The 20,516-nt window shown below is 43.7% G+C and overlaps 1 protein-coding gene and 1 long non-coding RNA gene across 2 annotated transcripts in view; one reads left to right on the top strand and one right to left on the bottom strand.

Moving 5' to 3' along the window:
* The first annotated feature begins 21 nt into the window (after positions 1-21).
* LOC310710837 lies at positions 22-11,252 on the top strand. The gene is made up of 3 exons (XR_014528255.1): positions 22-36; positions 5,044-5,875; positions 10,229-11,252. It is a non-coding gene; the product is annotated as an uncharacterized lncRNA (long non-coding RNA).
* Positions 11,253-15,671: 4,419 nt separating this feature from the next.
* The window catches only part of CRYBG2 (crystallin beta-gamma domain containing 2), a 61,602-nt gene continuing 56,757 nt past the window's right edge, over positions 15,672-20,516 (bottom strand). The window contains exons 18-22 of the mRNA XM_083511909.1: positions 19,637-19,776; positions 18,846-18,969; positions 17,689-17,847; positions 16,981-17,140; positions 15,672-16,359 (exon numbers count right to left, since the gene is read on the bottom strand). Of these exons, the coding sequence (XP_083368035.1) occupies positions 16,271-16,359; positions 16,981-17,140; positions 17,689-17,847; positions 18,846-18,969; positions 19,637-19,776 (672 nt within the window). The 3' untranslated portion in view covers positions 15,672-16,270. The remainder of the gene's footprint in view (positions 16,360-16,980; positions 17,141-17,688; positions 17,848-18,845; positions 18,970-19,636; positions 19,777-20,516) is intronic.

The following is a 20,516-nucleotide window of genomic DNA, read 5'->3' on the forward strand; positions in this document are numbered from 1 at the left end:
AGACTACAATTCCCAGGATTCAGCGCTCCTGGACCAGTTCTTTCTTTCTTCTTTCTTTCTTTCTTTGCCCTTCAAATTGGCGGCGCAATGCTATATGCATGTTTACTCAGAAATAAGCCCCCCTTGTGTTCGGTGGGGTTTACTTCCGGGCAAGTGAGCATAGGATTTCAGGCTGCATAAAAGTAGGGCAGACAGCAACATGTTCAGGTCTTCAGGAAGTTCCCCTGTGAGGGAAGCTTGTGGCGTTGGGGGCTTTTCAGTTGTTGTTTTTTCCCCCTTAATATTTTATTAAGGATTTTCTTGTTTTACAGAAGTAAGTGTAATGCCTCGTATTTTTTTCCCATGTAACATTTTTACAAATCCATTGGGGGCTTTTTAGTTTAGAGAAAAGGTGAGTAAGAGGGGACAGGAGAGAGGTGTCATGGCATGGAGAAAGTGGCTAGAGAAAAGTTGTTCTACTTCTCTCAGAACATTATAACTTGTGGCCAAGTTGGAAGATGTTGGAAGATTGCAGACAGGTGAAAGAAAGTACATATTCTTACAGCACATAGCTAAACCATGGCATTCCCAGATTTCAAAAAATGAAAATTTGGACAGAAAACTTATTGAGGATTTGTTGTTGTTTTGCAAAGTTGCTGGGTTTTTGAGCCATTTCTGAGGGAAATCGGCAAAAATGACACTGCCGACATGGGCTGTCATACATCTGGATTTTCCCGGGCAATTCTTTAACCAATTCCCTCACAGACACTGCTTGCAACTGCAGTATTCCGGATATGTCCGGGAAATTCCAGATGTATGGCAACCCTACTTCCACAGGAGGCAATGATGGCCCGTAATTTGGATAGCTTCAAAGGTGGCTTAGACAAATTCATGGAGGTAACAGCTACCAGTGGCTACTAGATACGCTATGTTTGGAGGTTGTATGCTTCTGAATACCAATGGCTGGAAACAGCAGGAGGGGTGCGTGTCCTTGTGCCTAGGCCCTGCTTGTGGGATTCCCACTGGCAACTGGTTGGCCACCGTGAGAACAGGATGCTGGACTAGATGGCCCAACTGGTGTGATCCAACTGGCTTTTCTTATGATGCAGCCATGCCCTATTGCAGGATGTTCCATTTCTACCACTACATTTCCCCAATTTGCTTCCCACATGCACACCCACTTCTAAAGGGCTTCCCTCCTTATTTATTTTACTTCTGCAAACTTTGGGGTTCCCCAAAGCTTGCTGATACTTCCCTCTTTTGCATGTGGATGGTGTCATTTTGACTACATTTGCAATGGCACTCACAACTTGAATGTTGAAAATATAGAGACTTCTATGCACACAGTCCCTCCAGCATTACTCAGGCAAAAAGTAGGGTCAGTTTGATGTTTGTTATGTAGACTTTTCTCTTGTGTAAGAATGTGTCATAAAAATACTTTAAGGAGTGTCTCATCCCAGACTAGCTTGCCCGCATGTTTAGATAATTAGTTCTATGCAAGGTTGTGTGTTATATTTAATAACAACTGCTGGGTTACCTTTGCAAGTACATTAACGATGCCTTATGAGGAACGGCTAAGGGAGCTGGGCATGTTTAGCCTGGAGAAGAGGAGGTTAAGGGGTGATATGATAGCCATGTTCGAATATATAAAAGGATGTCACATAGAGGAGGGAGAAAGGTTGTTTTCTGCTGCTCCAGAGAAGCGGACACGGAGCAATGGATCCAAACTACAAGAAAGAAGATTCCACCTAAACATTAGGAAGAACTTCCTGACAGTAAGAGCTGTTTGACAGTGGAATTTGCTGCCAAGGAGTGTGGTGGAGTCTCCTACTTTGGAGGTCTTTAAGCAGAGGCTTGACAACCATATGTCAGGAGTGCTCTGATGGTGTTTCCTGCTTGGCAGGGGGTTGGACTTGATGGCCCTTGTGGTCTCTTCCAACTCTATGATTCTATGATTCTATGAAAAACTTCTGCCAGACCAGGGGGGAAATTGCTATAAAAATGAATAGTCTAATGAAACTGGTAAGATATCAAAGGCCTACTAAAGACTATAGTAAAATTGTAGCATACTGAGAAGCAATAATCTTTGAGCGGGGGGGGGGGATTCCCCCTATGCATTTGGACACCTCTTAAGATATCATAACCAAATTTTGCACAATGGTTCTGGAGATCAAAGAGCATGTTTTCAATTATATCTGGATACAGCTGGACACCATTTTGAATCAAGGTGGCGTACTGAGATGGCATACTGAATCTTTCAAAACTGCAGACTTTAACCACCATTTTCAAACCTGCACAGATTTTTTTGGTTTCTTACAATTCTCAAGCAGCATTGGCTGCTATTAACCTATATTAAGAACTTTAATGGAGTGGATATTTGTAAATTTAAATTGCACTAAAAACATATTAAAAATAAACTCATCTGCCACCACCCTGTGCCAAATTGCATCTTCATCAGAACTGAGCTGCTTCAGTATATTTGTCTGTCAGCAGTAAAGATCCATTTATAGAGTGTCATCCCCAAGCAAGGTTGCCTAGCATTGACTGATGTCTTTTGAGTGCTACCAGGAATGAGGAATGAGGAACATTTGAGTGCCACCACTTCCTCATCACTGAAATGGATAAGGCAACTCTGAGCACCATATCTAATCCTGTCAAAAACGAATGACCTTAAGGTGCTCCTCCTTCCTAATACCCCTGCATCATGTGTACTAACAGCAAGCTCAATCATCTTGAGTGTTGTTCCATATGTAGCCGAAGGCAGTGCTACGTAGGCTGAAGCCTAGGGCCTCTAAATCTATGAGGCCTCCCCTCTCCCAAAATTGCAAACCCAAGACTTCATGTGAAGGCAGGGCAACTCGGACCCAGCAACTATGAGACTCAGAGCCAGCCAGTGGGGCCCAATATGAAACTCTGGGGCCCAACTTGAAATATTCTTGTGGGGCCCTAGTTCACAGCCAAAGTCTGCAGAATCTTAGAGATATAAATCTGTGTGCAAGGTCATTTTCACAAGGTCAGCAAAGCCCTTCAGAAATCAGACCTGTAACTGAGTTCTTGTGCAAGTTTGTACAGTTTTGGATTTTTAAAGGAAAATTAGAGAATATTTTGATGAGCTTGAGAAACAAGCAAAAGCCACCTTGCCAAATGTTAACTACAAAACAAGGAAACAGTGAGGAAACGGCAAAGAAATGACAGAAGTGCACCTGATGCCTTAGATGCACTTTCTTCAAGAGATAAGTTTAGGATAAATCCTTTATTTCTATATTAGATGCACTTGAAGCCAATTTAAAAAGAAGTACTGTGTACAGTGATGTTGCACAATTGTTTTTCCGTCCTTGCTATTCTGATAGCATCTAAGCAAGAAATTCAGCAGGGTGTTGAACTGTTGATGGAAGCATACCCAGAAGATATTGACCTGAAACTTACTGATGAACTTTTGCACTTTCACCTGTGTGTGAGACAAAGCCATAGGCTTACAGCAGAGCACTCTCATATAGACCTTTATCAAATTCAGATGGCCTTTCTTAACATGGAAGCAATTTTGTGGCTATTTCTTAGCTTTATGGTCACTAACTGCCCGGGAGAGAGGAGTTTTTCAAGACTCAAAAGAATTAAAAATGAATTAAGAGCCACAATGTCTCAAGAGGTTGAGCATTCTGTACATTGGAAGTGACAAACTTAAACAAATTTTGATGAAGTTTTCTGATGTCCTTTAGAGGAGAAATTGTGAGTTGCAGAATTTTAAATACCCATCATCATCCTTGGCTTCACTCAGTTTTGTTTATAGCACTCTTCCATTTTCTTCTAGTTGTGAGGGTGGGGCAGTGGCGTAGCGTGGGTTGTCAGCACCCGGGGCAAGGCAAGTAATTTGCGCCCCTTAACCCGTGGAGAGTGAGTGAGCCAGGTAGGGGCAGAGAGCTGCGAGTGCGAGGGCGCCCCCCCAGATGTTGCGCCCGGTGCGGCCAGCCCCCCCTGCACCCCCCACGCTACGCCACTGGGGTGGGGAATTGGGAGGGGCCTCACGAGTAGCCTAGGGCTTCTCTTCATCTAAAAATGGCCCTGGCCAAAGGGTTGGATTCAGTGAACTTGGTGCACTAGCAGGAGTCAGCCAATAACTCCTGCTAGCACAACAGGCCTTTCCTACCTCCCTTTCCCCCTGTGCTCCTTCCAGTTCCCCCAGATACACTCTAGAAGATTGGGAGAACTTCCAGAATAGCTCATAGGGCAAGAGAGGGGAGCTTGTTCCATCTAGCAAGCAGAAATGCTTGTGTTGATGGACCAATGGTTTTAGCACGATGAATTCCACCTAAAATGCCACCACCCACGAGAGGTACCAGCATGCTTGGGGAACCCCCGAGCTTTTGCAGACATGCAGCAGTCTGGGTGGGGGAAACCCTAACGCTGAGCACGGGGAGCGTTTGCGTAGCTCACCTACACACTGCAACCAACACGCTAACGCATCATGACACAGTTTGGAAAGCTCTGCCCTAAGGATAGGCAACTAAAAATAGCCCAAAGAGGAATGAGCATGCTCAGTGAGTGGCCAGGGAATGCCGACTTACTGTTGAGTGGAAGGGGCAGAGGGAGAGCAGAACAGAACAGAAAACTTGGGGAGAGGGGTGGAATGGAATATCCTGGAAGAGGATGGAACTGGCTGGAACACTGAACATAGTAGTGAATGGCATAGTGGGCCAGTGACACTTCCCTGACTTCCCTGCAGGTGCATTACTGTTGCTTACAGGGAAGGAGAGAAGTGAAGCAGTTGGGAAGGTAGTGCAAGTACATTAGGAGGACCACCTAAATGGCTCTGCTGGTGTGTTTGCACTGCACTGACTCCTCCACTCCCTTGCTCCCCAACCCCCAGTGAGCAGCAACGACTGACTCATCAGGAGGTAAGGTAAGATATCTCAGCCCCACCATGCCACCCGCTGCTGCCTAAAGAGGAGCACTCCACACTGCAGTATCTTGTTGCAGACACCACTTCTGATCGCTCCTTGCATTATTGCCACAACAAACGTGGGTCAAAAAGCTAAACTGGAACATTTGTGGTGTAAACTGTTACAGGATTGCAACATGGAGTTTTGGGACATGTGCTGATTGGAAAAGAAGCAGTACGGCCACCCAGAAATTTTTGCAAGCAGAACAAGAATTGAAAGCAGAATTGTGTATAACCATCCTGATACTACAACAAACCCAATAGAAAAGGGAGCATTCAGACACTTACACAACAACCTTGCTAAATAAAACACGATGTAGTTATCAGTATATATGTTGGCTGATGGCAAAGTACAATTGTACTTGTAGACTTTGTACAAAATAAGAAGCATGATGGCAAAGCTCAGAACTTAAGTGCTATAGATATGAGACAAAAACCCCAGAATTAGCAGCAGTACATAGAGCTCTCCGAAGAGAGAGTTGTTGTTGAACAGCTGGAGCTGTCCCACTAGGACAGGCTACAAATAAAACTAAAATCTACTATCAAAGGAGCCCTCTTGCGCATCAGGGACTTTTTTATCCATTTGCTGGAATTCAGAGCACCGAGTTGCTGCTATTATATTCCATTTAGGTTAGCAGAATTCTAGTGTCTTACAGGAAGTTTTGGAGGCCCCCCCGTAAATCTATTATAAAGAACACACACAAACGTACACACACATCACCAGCTAATGTTAGAGAGCCATGTAGGAAGCAGCAAGCAGAGGAGTTTGTGATTGGTGGACTCCTCCTGCCTCTTTTCCATCTACAGTGTGAAACCTCTTGAGTGTCTTATCTCAGAGAAGGCAGCTCCCCTTGCAAAAAGTTCCATCCATCAGAGCTCTGAGACAGCTTCACCATGAAGGCCATCCTGATCATTGGTATTGTGCTACTGATGAATCTGACTCTGGCTGTTGCCAATGAGGTAAGGAGTGGTCTTATTGGATGTGACAACTGAAATTAGAATCTTCAGTTGCTTCAAAACCCTGATTTCGGGTACTGAAAGAAGGCTGTGTTTATGTAGTGGCTGCAGTTTGGGGGAGTGGAGGCGGCATTCATACATAGGAATTGAACATATTTAATACCACCTGTTTCTGAAATGTAAAGCCCAATCCTGTGCATATTTCCTTGGATGTATGTCCTGCACGGAGTTCAAAAGTGCTTACTCCTGTCCCAAGTGAGTTCACATGGGGAATGCAGACGGAGTCGTACATTGGATGTAGGAAGCAATTCTAGAGTAGGACCATGGATATAAAGCTTGGAATTTTTATTTTGCAAAGGCATGCTCCAGCCAGTGTTAAGTACCCTTAGACTCTGCTGGTTTCTGTAGATCGAACTCTGCCAATTTTGGTTTCTCTCAGTTGTTCATTTTCCCAAGCTTAACTTCAGTTCTCCACATTTACAATTAAAAAAGAAGTTAATGCAAGTTTGTTAGCATTTTAGTGCACATTTCTCCTAATATATTTTGCCTAACATACCCATTTTTGCAAAGCAATTTCCCCTAATATAATGCATTTTGGTGAGTTATTTTCAATAGTATTTGTGTAAATGTTGTTACAGCATATGCATATTTGTATACACTACTTGACTGGAGAACTGCATTGCAAAATACAGAGACGTGTGTATTTTAAGGGGGGGTTGTGTTTTTGTTCGTGTATTGTTATGGAAAGTGAAAATTAGATAGGTTTGACTCTAAATGTGAACTGATAGGGATGGAGGAGAAATTAAGTGGTTCAAAATGTCAGAAATTTGTAGTCCAATGTACAATGTTGTCCAAAGTCCCCCCGCTTTTTTTGGAAGCGAGTCCTGTGTATTTGGTTGGGTTGGACTTTTAACACGGCACATACACATAAATGTGCAGGTCTCCTTACAAATAACCCCTGGTGAATTCAAAGGGAGATATGTTTCTTTGAACCTTACAAAAATATGTGTAAAGAAGAAGACATATCTGTGAAGATTACCATCTGACCAAGGGGAAGCTGTCCAACCCATCCCACATAGCCTACTTTTACACCTTTAACGAAAAGCTCATGTGTAAAAATATGCCTGCAAAATGTTTCCATCTTTTGGGAGATAAAACAGGTGGGGGACTTTGTGGCCCTTCAGAGATTTTCTAGATTACAAAACCCATCATCCCTGACCATTGGATATGCTGGTTGGGGCTGATGGGAATTTGAGTCTATCAGCATCTGGTGAGCCACGGCCTCCCCATCTCTGAGACAAAGCATTATCAATCTGTTCTTAATGTCACAAGCACACTGGCCAGTTTAAAACCGTTCCGGACATTTTGCTGCTTTCTGCCCGGACACAGCTTCTGACCACAAGGTACATTCACAGGATTAAACAGCAGTTTTCCACTACTGCCCCTTGTGAGGGCTGATAAAGCAAGCTGCTGTTTATCTGCCATTTTAAAAATCTAAACTGGAAAAGTCAATGCTTGTAAAACCCTTCAAACTCATCTCTTGTGGTTTATGGGTGATGACCAACTGAGGATTATAAACATGGGTGAGTACCAGATTGCTGCTTTAAAACCACAGCCATTCTGATAGATGCAATTTAGCACACACAACACTTTTCTTCACTTAACTCACACAACCAACTTTCTCTAATTTCCTGCCTAGGAAGCTCCTTAAGAGATCAGAAGTGGGTCATTGGCAACAAATGTTTGTTTATAGTTTTCCTCCCTGGAAATAATAAAAATGGGTTAAGTGCGTGGGGAATGAGGTGCAGGCTAGCTTTTTAAGGACAATCATGGTGCAAAACATGCATGCATGAAAATAGCAACAGATATCTCTAACAGCTATAACTGTTTAAAGTGGTATAAGAGCACTTTAAAAATATGGGGCGAATGTGGCCATTGTCCCCATGGGAGGCCTAGGTGCTCCTTGGCTTGCTTTCAGACAGACATGAACACTGTTTTATTTCAGCAAGCTTTTTTTATACACTGCCATCTTTGTTCCACACCTCTACTACTTTTTTTCAGTCTTTAGAAAAAATATTGTAGTTTGTGAAGGGTACTAAGACTTGGTAGGAGACGCCTATTCCCCTCACAGAACTGCAGTTCCCTCAGTGCTTTAACAATCCCTCTTCCCAGGGAACTCTGGGAATTGTAGAGGGAACAACTCTCAGCACTTTTAACAAACCACAGTTCCTTGGATTATTAGGGGGAAGCCATGACTTTTTTAAGTTGCATGATGCTGCTTTAAATATATAGTGGAGTCCCACTGAGTCCAGTGGACTTTATTCCCAGGGTATAACCAGTGCAGACTGGAGCTGGTGTGAATTATAGTCCTGATCATCTGGAGGGCACCAGGTTGCAGAAGGCTGATGTACTAGCTAGATCCGATTTCCCTGGTATTTGGGGCGCGGTCTCCTTGCCACCGCTGCAGTTCTCAGAACGTTGCATCGCTTTCTGCCTTTGTTTCCTTCTCTGCTAGAATAACAGGAAACAGGTTTCAGGTGCTGGCACTGCCTTGAGTAGGGCCTGTCATTCTTTACTGCTTGCCTGCCAACCTCAAGGCCCAGAACATCAGCTGCTGGGGGCCGGCTGGGGAGAGGCAGTCAGTCAGTTGTAAAACTTCCCAGGAAATAGGTGCCGATTAGATAGCAGTGAAAAATAAACTTTTATAAGGGTGAGAACATTACATATGCAGCAAACTTCTGTGGTACCATGCTACTGTGGTATCTTTCTCATTGTGGTATCTAAAACAGAAGTAAGGTACCTTAGGATTGAGAACAAAATGAGGCCCTTGGACTTCCTGTGGACTCTACCGAGGCCTCATCCTTTACAGGCCCTGCTCCCCCACTGCCTGAATGTGTTCTTGAACTCTGAAAAATGTCTTTTTCTCTGGATGAAGGACGGGGGGGGGGGGGTTAGCCACAAGCTACTGCACATAGGTGGGAAATGTACCTCTGTTGCTTCACCAGCCTTTGTCTCCAGGTCTGTTTTGGGTTGGCTGTCCACATTTTGAAGTACAGTCATACCCTGGAAGTCAAACGGAATCCGTTCTAGAAGTCCATTCGACTTCCAAAATGTTCGGAAACCAAAGTGCAGCTTCTGATTAGCTGCAGGAAACTCCTGCAGCCAATTGGAAGCCATGGAAGACCCGTTGGACGTTTGGCTTCAAAAAATAGTTTCCAAACTGGAACAACCACTTTCAGGTTTGCAGCGTTCGGGAGCCAAAACGTTCGAGAACTAAGCTGTTTGAAAACCAAGGTGTGACTGTACTTGACATAACACTGATGTCACATCTGAGGCTCTCCAGTTGTTGTTGTTCTCATTATGAAATCTGTTGGTCCCCTTTTTGACCAAGGTAATGCAAAGGGACTTGTATCTATAAACAAACACACACATTAAAACCAGCACAGAATAGAAACAAGGAAAACGCCCAATGGCAATCCTGTTTTTAAAAGGCAGGATTGAAACATTTTACCCACTCAAGGAGGCCACAGATAGTTAAGAGCCAAAGGCCTGGCGAAACAGATATGCCTTGGCCTGACGCCTAAAGCTATGTAATGATGGCGCCTGGCGAGCCTCCCTGGGGAGAACATTCTACAAGGGGGGAGCCTGGTGATGGGTGTAAGAGTCTAACAACGTCTGAAGGGCATCAGGTTCCCCATCCCCAATCTAAAGAGAACCAATCTGGGAAGACCATTAGGATGCATCCAAGTAAGTTTTGTGCAGAGTTTTCCCATTAAAAGTAATGTACCCTAACTTATTCATGTTCAGTCATTTAAATGGGTTAGCATTGGAAACAACCCATTGGCCCAGATTCAGCGTTCTCTGACTGCCAGTGTAAGGGCTGTTGCACTAGCATAATGTCAAAAGCAAAGTTCAAAAGTTTGTGATCCCTTCAATGCGAGTAAACAGCACTTCCTCTATTTGGTCCAGAAAAGAACAAAAGCATGTCAAGATGCATGTGAATGCAGGGAGAGCAGTTTTCTCATGCAAGGCGGAAGAGAGCTTTGTTTGAAGGAAAGGGGTGTAGCTCCGTAGTAGAGCAGCTGCTTTGCATGCAGAAGATCACAAGTTCAATCCCTGGTATCTTCAGGTAGGGCTGGAAATGTCCCCTGCCTGAAACCCCGGAGAGCTGCTGCTAGGCTGTGTAGACCATACTGAGCAAGATGGATCATTGGGCCTGACTTGGTATAATGAGTCTTCCTATGTTGGTAAGGTATCAACTGTGTCAACAAACGTAACAAAGTACCCTGCAGACCTTCAGTTTTGTTGAGAACTTCTCTGACCCCGTATCATATACTGTTCTCATTTGCTCTTCAGGTCGCAGCAGGCACTCCCAAAACCACGACTTCTGCTTCTACACCAGCTTCCAGAGCCATGTCCCTCAATGGCCCAGCTTGCTTTCTGCTACCACTCCTGATGGTTGTGATTCATCTCCTCTGAGTTTACTAAGCCTGGAGAGTCACTCCTATGAGGGTATTCCTTAGAGGGTGAATTCATCTATTTTCTGCCTTTAGGGAAACCTTCCCTCCACCGATGATCCAGCCAGCATCTATGCTCCAGCTACAACCAACCCACAATTTTGGGCCATGTGGCAATATTCATGGTCCAAAGGCTTTTGGCTTCATCTTCACCACAATGGCTGCTTTATTTGCAGAATGAGAGGCAAACCAGAAGGACTTCTTGAACTTGATCCAGATGTGTGGGCTCATGCTCAGATGGTCTTCTCAGCAGGCGATGCATGCAGGTCTAGAATGCATCTTCACAAAGACATATCGGTTCCCTGAGATAGGCAATCCAAGTGTCACCTACTCATGTGCACTAATTAACAAGAGGCACAAATCCACTGGGATGTTTGCTCGGTCAGGCCCTCCAGGAAGAAACAGGAACTGTGCATAAGCACTGCAAGGCTCCTGTTTAGTTCTGTCAGGAGACTGTCCTGAGGCATTGTGGCTCAGTTCTGCCTCCTAGTCTGCCACCCTCAATGGGCATCCTAAATCTGTCATCCAAGGTCCCAGAAGATGACCACCCACCTCTTGTTTCTGTGAGCCTTTCAGTTAATGCCATGCTATCCTGTGTGAAGCATCCCACGCACCCACCCAACTTCAGGAATCATTTGAGGTCGCTTCCTGGTCTTCAGGATGTCACCTCTTGAATCGCAGCAAATTCAGGTGTGGACTGTCAACCCTTTGAAGTGGCAAACCTCAAGAAGTTGGCTGAAGATGGTCCAGGAAGATAAACCATGCAAGATAAAAAGCAGTGTTTGCAAATGTTCTGCCTCTGTTTTCTGTAATCCCCACGCAGGGTGGGTCAATGAATGAAATAAAAGCTTCTTGGCTGGAAAGCCTGCCTTTGTTGTAGTCTAGACTGTTCCTGTGCAGGGCTGTAGCCAGCCAGCCAGCCAGCCAGCCAGCCAGCCAGCCGTGTCCCATTATAGAATATCCCATTCCATTCCCTTTTCATTCTGGTTTTCCTCCCCATTCCTATCACCAAAAAAGCAGCGAGTCAGCACTTCTTGCTCTCTGAGTGAGTATACTCAGTCCTCACTGAGGTGTTTAAAGGTCTGCTCTCCACCCCACACTTTTAGGCCCCCCCCCCACCTTTTGTGCTTATAAAAACACTGCTTCTGCTCTCGCCCAAGTATGTTTGCTGACTCCTTCCTCTTGTAGTGGGAAACGTGGGATCTACTATTAAAAATGAGGTCACTGTTATTATACATTAGCAGCCTCATAACTGGCATTGCTCAGGAATTCTAAGAAACCAAAAAAATCAATGCTAGTTTGAAATCAGTGATTAAAATCAATGCAGTTTGGAAAGGCTCGGTCCACCATCTTGATTAAAAACACGGCGACCAATTGTATCCAAGCATAGACAAAAACCTGCTCCTTGACCTCAGGTGCCAATGAGCAAAATTTGATTACAATATCTTAAGAGGCGTCCACATGCATAGGCAAGTAATTTTCCAAAATTAATAGTGGATTATATTATATAGGGGGGATGCGGGTGGCACTGTGGGTTAAACCACAGAGTCTAGGACTTGCCAATCGGAAGGTTGGCAGTTCAAATCCCTGTCGCTCGGTCCCTGCTCCTGCCAACCTAGCAGTTTGAAAGCATGTCAAAGTGCAAGTAGATAAATAGGTACCGCTCCAGCGGGAAGGTAAACGGCGTTTCCGTGTGCTGCTCTGGTTCACCAGAAGTGGCTTAGTCATACTGGCCACATGACCTGGAAGCTGTACTTCGGCCAATAAAGCGAGATGAGCGCCGCAACCCCAGTCAGTCACGACTGGACCTAATGGTTAGGGGTCCCTTTACCTTTATATTATATAGGAATGACTTCTCCGGCATACATTTGTCTAATTCCTGTTGAAAGCTATATTTTAAAGTGCCCTTTTGGTGCCAAAGGAGGCTTCCCAATGCAAATAGCGGTTGTGTGTGTGCATGCACATGAACACTATTTTCCTCAGGACGAGACTATCACTAGCCATGATGGCTACTCACTGCCCACAGAAGCAATGATGTTTCTGAATGCCAGTTGCAGGAAGCCACAGGAGAGAGTGCTATTGTAGTTTGATTTTGCTTGCAGGTTTCCCACAGGCATCTGGGTGGCCACTGTGAGAACAGGATTCTGGACTGCATGGGCCATTGGCCTCATTCAGCTGGCTCTTCTTACATTCTCGTATGTGAGAGGGATTGTTTTTTTTCTGACCTTCAGCCGCAGCTTGGCTTACAAGGTATCAGTAGGCAATCAACTCCATGCCATGAAAAACAGAAACAGAACTGATTTCCTCAGATCAGGTTGAAGCAGAACAAATAGGTTCCCAAACGGCAGTGGCCCAGGGGTTTTATTTTGGGGTGGGGCTCAGAGTAGCTGGCTCCTGTTCAACAGTGGCTGAATATACAAATTAGCTTTACCTTTACCTAATATACAAATGCTAAAAGTTGAAGCTTTTTAAAAAATGTCATTGGCAAATGGAGCTAAATATGATAACCTGCTAGATGGTGCAGATTAAATTGCTGTTTTGAGATTGGTTCAAAAGTTCACATCCCTAGTCACAAAAAGGCCAGGTCTTTTACCTGATGGGAGTTGTCGTCCAAAACATTGGTAGAGCATCATGCTAGCTGATGTAGTGTATTAGGGCAATGAGGCCTGGGCATTAGGGTTCCCTTTTAGCATCTGCTGTCTCAAATTAATGTTTATGCCCCTTTGAGCAAAATGCTACAACAGTAAGTTTGCATTTAGCTGAAAAACCGTAAAAGGGCATCCCCCCCCCTAGTAAAGCTAACAATTGCTTTATTACACCTGAACAAAATCTTTTATTTTTCTGCTTAAAACAGGATACTCATATATCCCACCCACCTTGCTTAGACACCAATGTTTCATTTCCCTTCTAAACACGTGAAAGCCACAGTCTGCAGTCTTAGATGGCATGCAGATAAGTGTGGGTTTCCTGTTGTAACCGAGGTAAGTCATCTTTCTGAACAGGTTCACATCTTTGTTTCAGAAAGTGCAAATCTGATAAGATTCAGCCTTGAATGTGGACCAAATCAAATATCTTGTCCAAAGATACCTGTGACACTTCCAGGCAAAGCGTTGCATAAAAGCTATGCTGCGGGAAAACCAGTTTCCCTATTAGCAGTCAAGGTGACACAAGACCCTCTTTCACATTCTCTTTAGCAAACTAACTTCTGGGCTATGCCACTCATCAGGAAGCATGCTCTTCATTGGCTGAGTTCCCTTCCTGGGAGGGACAACACAGTCCAGGAGGGAGAGAGGTTCTATTCCACATCCCAAACTGTTCCTAATGGTATAGGAGATTTGACCTTCCCAAGGCACTGGAAGCACATCAATATTTTATATGTTCTGCACTTGACCCCTGTTGGGCATAACAGGCTCTGGGGCCCAGTCACACTAAGTTGTGGCTCAAGTTCAGTCCTGACCGTCTGCCAAAGAGGCCACACCCCCTACATTCTGGGCTTTCTTCCCCTACCTGAGTAGTGGGAAGGGACTTGCGCCTTTGCCTTCCTTTCTTGACTGGGAACTGAAGCAACGGTTGAAACCCATAGAGAAGCCCCACCCAGAAATAACCACATGCAAAAATATTCCACAGGAGGCTAGACAAATCAATGGCCCTTGCCTGCATCCAAGAAAATGGGCTGGCTTCACACATAAAAAGAAAACTTCCAGGAGGGACAATTTGTTATGCCAAGCCGCTGCTATTTCCACTATGCCCTCCAGCTGCACATTGGTTAAATAATTGATCTTGTTAAACTCCTAATGCACGATTGCATACTTTTAGCAACTGCCTGTTAAAAGATTTAGTATGTGCCACAAACGAATCCCATAAAAAGGGGAGGAAGATGCATGCATTTATTTTCAGAATGTGTACATTCCATCCAAGGAACCACTGCTAGCTCTGATTCTGCTGAGTTTTGTGGGATGTACATATAGTGAAAAGTGTAAGCACCTTTATTTGATATCTACACGCAAAATGGCTTCCTGACGAAACCCTGCTCCTTCACACAAAAAGACTGAGGAAGAACGCGCTGTTGAAGAACACAGAACCCTCTAGTGGTGGAAATGAGAAATAGCAGCAACAATTCCTCACTGCAAATAGATGTCTTTCCCATAGCCCCCAAAGCTGGGGCTATGAAAAGTGAGGCAAGGGTTCTGAGAACCAGCACATGGAAGAAGCTGGTCCTGGTTTAACAACCATCAATGCAACATGTGTCAGTGATGAATAAATATGGGGGTTTGCCTAATAGTGAGTCAGACTACTGATTCATGAAGCTCTGGGTATGGAAGCAGATTCCAAAGGACTCAAGCATGGATTCCTTTAGGAGCAGAATTTACGCAGTGCAGAAGAACCTGACACATCAAGGACTGCTTCTCCCCATATGAACCGACTTGGACCTTGTGATCCTCATCTGAGGCTCTTCATCATGTGCCTCCTCTGAGAGGCAACAAAAGAACAGGCCTTTTCTGCAGTGGCTCCCCACTTATGGGGTGCTTTCCCCAGGGAGGCTCACCCGGTGCCTTCATTACATACCTTTACGTGCCAGGCAAAAACATTCCTCTTCTCCCAGGCCTTTGACTAATTAAACAATTTATGGCCTTTTGAATTTTGTGAGGGTTATTGTTTTTGTTTGTTGCTGTGTTATGTATTTTGTGTTTTTATATTGTAAATCACCATGTAAACCTCTGGTGGGTGGTACAGAAAATTAATAAATAATAATAATAATCCACCAGCACTGCAGAGAAGCTTGAGAATTAATACCCTGCCTTTTTCACAGACTGGGACTCATGGCAGCTTAGAAAAATTAAAATAACACAGATAAAATTAGGAGCAGTGTTCAGGCACAAATTGCTTTTAAAAAGCTTCTTTTTTGAGAGATTTTGCCCAAAAAGCTCAACAACTTTGGCAAAAAAAGGTTTAAAAGTAATTAAACTATAATAGAATTAAAACATTATAAAAACAACTCTATTAAAACGCAGATAGTGAAAAAGCACAGCTTTGTAGACTTGCAAGAACCTAATGTTCACCAGTTCCTTATAATATGGGGTTTGCAGCCACATTAGTGTGATACTATTCCTGCTTTTCTTTTGTTTATGATCCCGGCAGGCCAATTGTTGTTGTTGTTACAGGCATTTATCTCCACCACCCAAAACACTTGTGGGCAAGATCCCTACATGTTATGCCTGTGGTTGAAGCCAGTGTCCCCACGAACATGTCCTTGTGGCAAATAACGGAGTCAGCACACCAGCCAGAGAGATGGATTTATAAAAGGCATAGTATCATACACAGGTACATAAATAGAGTTTACAAGGTAGCCCATCCCTTTAGGAAGAAGAGCACAGGGGAAAGGGAATGGGCTGCATGCAAGGACAAAAGGCTCATTCATGCTGTATGTGTGTGTTTGTTTTAGATATTCATATATAAGCCTAAACCAGCAGGGCTGGGGACACCTGTGAGGCTTTGGCAGCTTGCTTTCCTGTGCTCATACAGGTGAGCTGCTTGACCTTGTCCATTCATGAATGATCCGCGTATCAGAACTCGCCAATAATCTCCATCTTGCTGGGCTCAGCTCCTAGTTGTTGGAAAAGAACCAGCTTTTGCCTCCTTTCCTCTACAGAGTTCCTTGAGGAGACCAATCTCTGTACTTCACAGAAACATGTTCCTCTTTCTGGGCTGCAATCTGTGGGGAAAGGATTGCATCTACTAACCAAATGCAGCACCCAGTCACTTATCCATTTCAGCAGCTAATCCCCAAAGATGCAGCTTGGTCACAAAAGGACAAACGTCTGTGACTTGCAGGCTAAATTCTAGTTCTGCACGTGACATGGCTCTCCAATTCCTGCTTTCTTCAAAGCACCCGGACGTCCCAGATCTGTGTAGGCCTTTCCTCCGAACAATCCCAGAGGATGGCATGGTCCCGGTCATAGGTTCGGCCTCCTACATGGAAAAAAGGAAGAAGAAAATGGGCATTTCACCCAATCGATGTTGTTTGTGTGCTGCCCTAAGAAGGATTTGAATCCTGAAAAGCAGGATATGAATAATTGTGATACAGTAGATAGATAGATAGATAGATAGATAGATAGATAGATAGATAGATAGATAGATATAGGTGATATATAGATGTCCCCTTCACTATTGCTGGACTTGGCTAGAGTATGCTGTGCATAAACATTCCAAGTGACTATTATCACCAGATCTTCACTTTGATATAAGCTCAGAGAACAGAAAGCGAATTCCATTAGGTTAGGCTGAAGGAACTGGATTGTAAGCATTACATCTAGAAAAGATAATGCATGAGAAGTGCTTTTGATGTTTGAGAGTGCTATACACATGTTAAGATTAAATAGTGGTGCAGAAAGCTTGAACAGGAATTTCCAGGAATGGTGGGTGACGTGGAGAAAAGGTGAAAGGAAACTGAGAATGAAGCATTTCTAGCTAAATGTCATCCCTTCTACAGCCACATTACTTGCTTCCTGGCCTCAAGAACTCCCTCATGAGCCTAAATCTGAATCACAACACAACAAAACGAAACAACAACAACAAAAGCCAATGCCTTACCTTTCACATCCAGGACCTTGTTTTCAAACATCTGGCTGCAGATTCTCCCAAAAGAATCGATTTGCCAGGTCTGCCGGGGCAGTCGGCTCTCAGACCACAACACCACCTTGGATCCCTTTGCTGCTGGACCAATCACCTGCAGGCTCATGTTGGGCGCAACCTGAAAGTCAAGAGAGGCCAATTCAGTGTTGTATGAAAGTGTGTTGCATACAGACAGTGAACATCTAAAGCTGAAGTTGACTTTTACTGAGTCAAGCCATTGGTCTATCCTGCCCAGTATTGCCTACTCTGACTGGTAGTGGCCTTTTGAGATCTTTCTCATTACCTGATACCCAATATCCTGTTATCTGGAGATACCTGGGATTGAACCTGGGACTTTCTGTATACAAGACATGAGCGCCATCACTGAGCCATGGCACCTAAATACAGACTTTTCTTCTATACCAGCCCAGCATATACCCTTGTAGGTGACATTTTATATGTGAAGCAGCCATCTCATCCATCTGTTTAACTATTTATTATATTCATGATTAACTGATTTGGATATTAGTTTTGCCTGGCTTACCCAAAGACTATGTGGACAATAGAGGGAGCAGAACTATTTAAACTTGAGGGTATCGTATGGGGTCTTCTTGAAGCAGGCCTGGATGCACCCCAGCTGCTTCTGTCCCTGTAAACCACACAAGAGGAAGAGAAAGAAGCCCTCACCTGGTTCTTCATAAGCCCCTCTTCATAGTACCAGATGGAGCTGCTCTTGCCATTGAGCTCTGAGACCAGAACTCGCCCAGCTTTCATGTCTTCAACGTCATCTGGGACAGACAGGAAGGACTTCAACTCTTCGTTTTTTATTTGGAAGTAGATGCGTCTCTGGGGAGAGGGAGGGGAGAGGCAGACAGAAAAGACAATCACTGCGCATTCATCTAAGCTGCTCAGCAAGTTCCATGCTGTGGAGCAATCTGACCACAGGGTCCGTTCTCAGAGTCATGCATGTATGCAGGGTGGATAAAAATCAATTATTATTATTTTTAAAAAAATAATAATTAAAAAATTGGAATTTTTTATAAAAATCAGATTTTTAAAAAATTTAATCGGACTTTAAAAATAAAATGCTTTTGGAGGAAAAATCTTTCTAAAGGTAGTTTTCTATTTAAGTTACATTATAGTCCAAAGGTTATTCATCAGGAAATAAGGATTTGTTTGAAGTTTCTCATGTGTGCTAAAACAGTCTAAGTTTTTTTAAATCATTTAACCACATTGGTTAACAAACATGGATGCATATGCTATAAAGTTATTGTTTTAGTTAAATAAATTGTTTAAATTGCTATTGAGGAAATGATTATTTTTCTCCTTCCAATAAAGTACAGCAGAAAAGTTGTCCAAATATAAATAATAATTTCATTATTATCCGTCTATGTATTTCTGATAGTATAACCAAACCTGTAATTTTTGATATAACTGTAAAAATTACTCTGAAAATTTATTATTCCAAAAATGAAACCTTCATCAGGTTGTAAATATTAAGAGGATGCCATCAAGGTTGAACATTTCTGTAAAAAATGATTTAAATCAAGTCTTACTGACTAGTGATTTAAATTGTGATTTAAATCATGATTTAAATTTATTTGATTTAAATCATATCCACCCTGCATGTATGCCTCAGTTGGCAGCAGGTATGGTGGAATAGCCAGCATTCTGACATCTACCTGCTCCTCAGATTTATAATGGCCCACTTGAACATTTAAGCAGCTTGGCAGGGGACAGAGAGATAGGGCAAATGTGCCACATACATCTGGTTAAACTGCTCCTTAACCAGTAATCCTTTGCCTATAACCCCTCCCCAGTAGACCAGAGCACTGGGCACTCACCTGCCGAATGGGGTAAAGGGAGCCAATGTGCTGAAGTCCACTGTATGTCAGCCAGTTGGTGATCTCCATACAGTCCAGGAGCCACTGGCGGCCTCGGAAGTCGCTATGTTCACACAGCACCCAACTGTATGAGGGAATTGGCAGAGCAACAAACAATGGGAGAAAAAGCATTAGCAGCACAGATCACTTTGGCCCTTCATCAATTGGGAAACGGTAATCAAAAACAGGAGCATGGGACCTGCTTGCTGCTGACACTACAGACCTGGCTAGTGTTCATGGTGGCCACATACGGTCTCCTAGACACCTCCAGTTGTTGCTAGATATTTCAAAGACTTTGGGACACAAACCCAAAGACGCAAAATTTGCACAAGCAATAGGTGTAAATTTAGAATTAAAATGTGTCAGAAGGCAAGCCATCTACTTTCTCATCCAAATCAACGCAGATAAAATTCTTCATTTAATTTGCACACCACCACAAATCATTTAATTCCCCAGGGGCAGCAATGTTTTTGCCATACAATTCCCTCTGAGAGTGATGGAACATCAAGTCCCGTAACTCCCAGGGGGAATGGCTCCTCTACTCTATTCCTAGTGTGTGGTGGCAAGAAGTCCCCAGACCTCCAGGCTGTGGCTGGCTGGAGGACTTTGGGGAAATGCAGCTTTAAAATCAGCAGAGAAACAGGAAGGGGCAGACTCAGTTCTGCCCCATGTGGAATGGGTTTGTCCATCCCTACCTAGCCCTAACAATGGCCCAGGTCGTTATGTGTGATAGCAGGTCATCCTTTACTTACATTCCACCCTTTACCCGCACAGAGAGGACATGGTTGTTGAATCCCTCAGCCTGAAGGCTGCGCACTTCACTGTTCAGCTCAATCTCCTTCCCTTCAAAACACTCCAGTCCATGTAGGAAGATGGAGGGCTCCGAGAAGAACTAAGAAAAAAAGGAAAACAGAGTTGAAGGGCAGGGATGAAACTGGGCTCGAGGAACAAGAAGAAGGCTAAACACATGGAAACCTTAAGGTTGGGGTGGTCAAATGAAGGATGCCTCAAATAATTACTAATCATCAGCATATTGCATAATGTACTGCAAAACTCTAGATGACCCCCCCACAGTGGTTTCATGTAGATATAAAACAACATATAGGGGATAAAATTGAAGCCTGAGGAACTCCACATTGAAGGCTCCATGGTGCCAAGGAGCACTCCCCAAGTATCACCCTCTGGAAACGACCATCCAAGTAGGAGTAGTGCCATACACTCCTAACTTGGACAGCCACTCCAGAAGGATACCATATCTAGCGGTACTGTATAGACTAAATTTGTGAAGCCTAACTTTTTCTTCAAATTTTGCATCAGTGTTTCAAATGAGGTCAGGTTTCTTGTTGCCTGTTCTAATATCCTCTTTTGTTTGATTGCTAAATTGGTACCATAACAACCTAGAGACGTCGGAATCTTGTAGCTGCTGCATCCATCCAAACTTCTTTGGCAATGAATTGGCCCCTAGTGTGGAAATGCACTGTCCTATCTAAATTCTTGTATATCTAATCCTTTCTAACCACCATTTAATTTAGGGTATAATTTCCATATCTTGTGGCATAGAGTTCCATAAGTTAACTATGCATTGTGTGAAAGAAGCACTTTCTTTTGCCTGTCATTTACCTACTGCCAACC

This window comes from Podarcis liolepis (genome assembly GCF_965112155.1).
Source record: "Podarcis liolepis genome assembly, chromosome: 7".
In the NCBI taxonomy this organism is placed as follows: domain Eukaryota; kingdom Metazoa; phylum Chordata; class Lepidosauria; order Squamata; family Lacertidae; genus Podarcis; species Podarcis liolepis.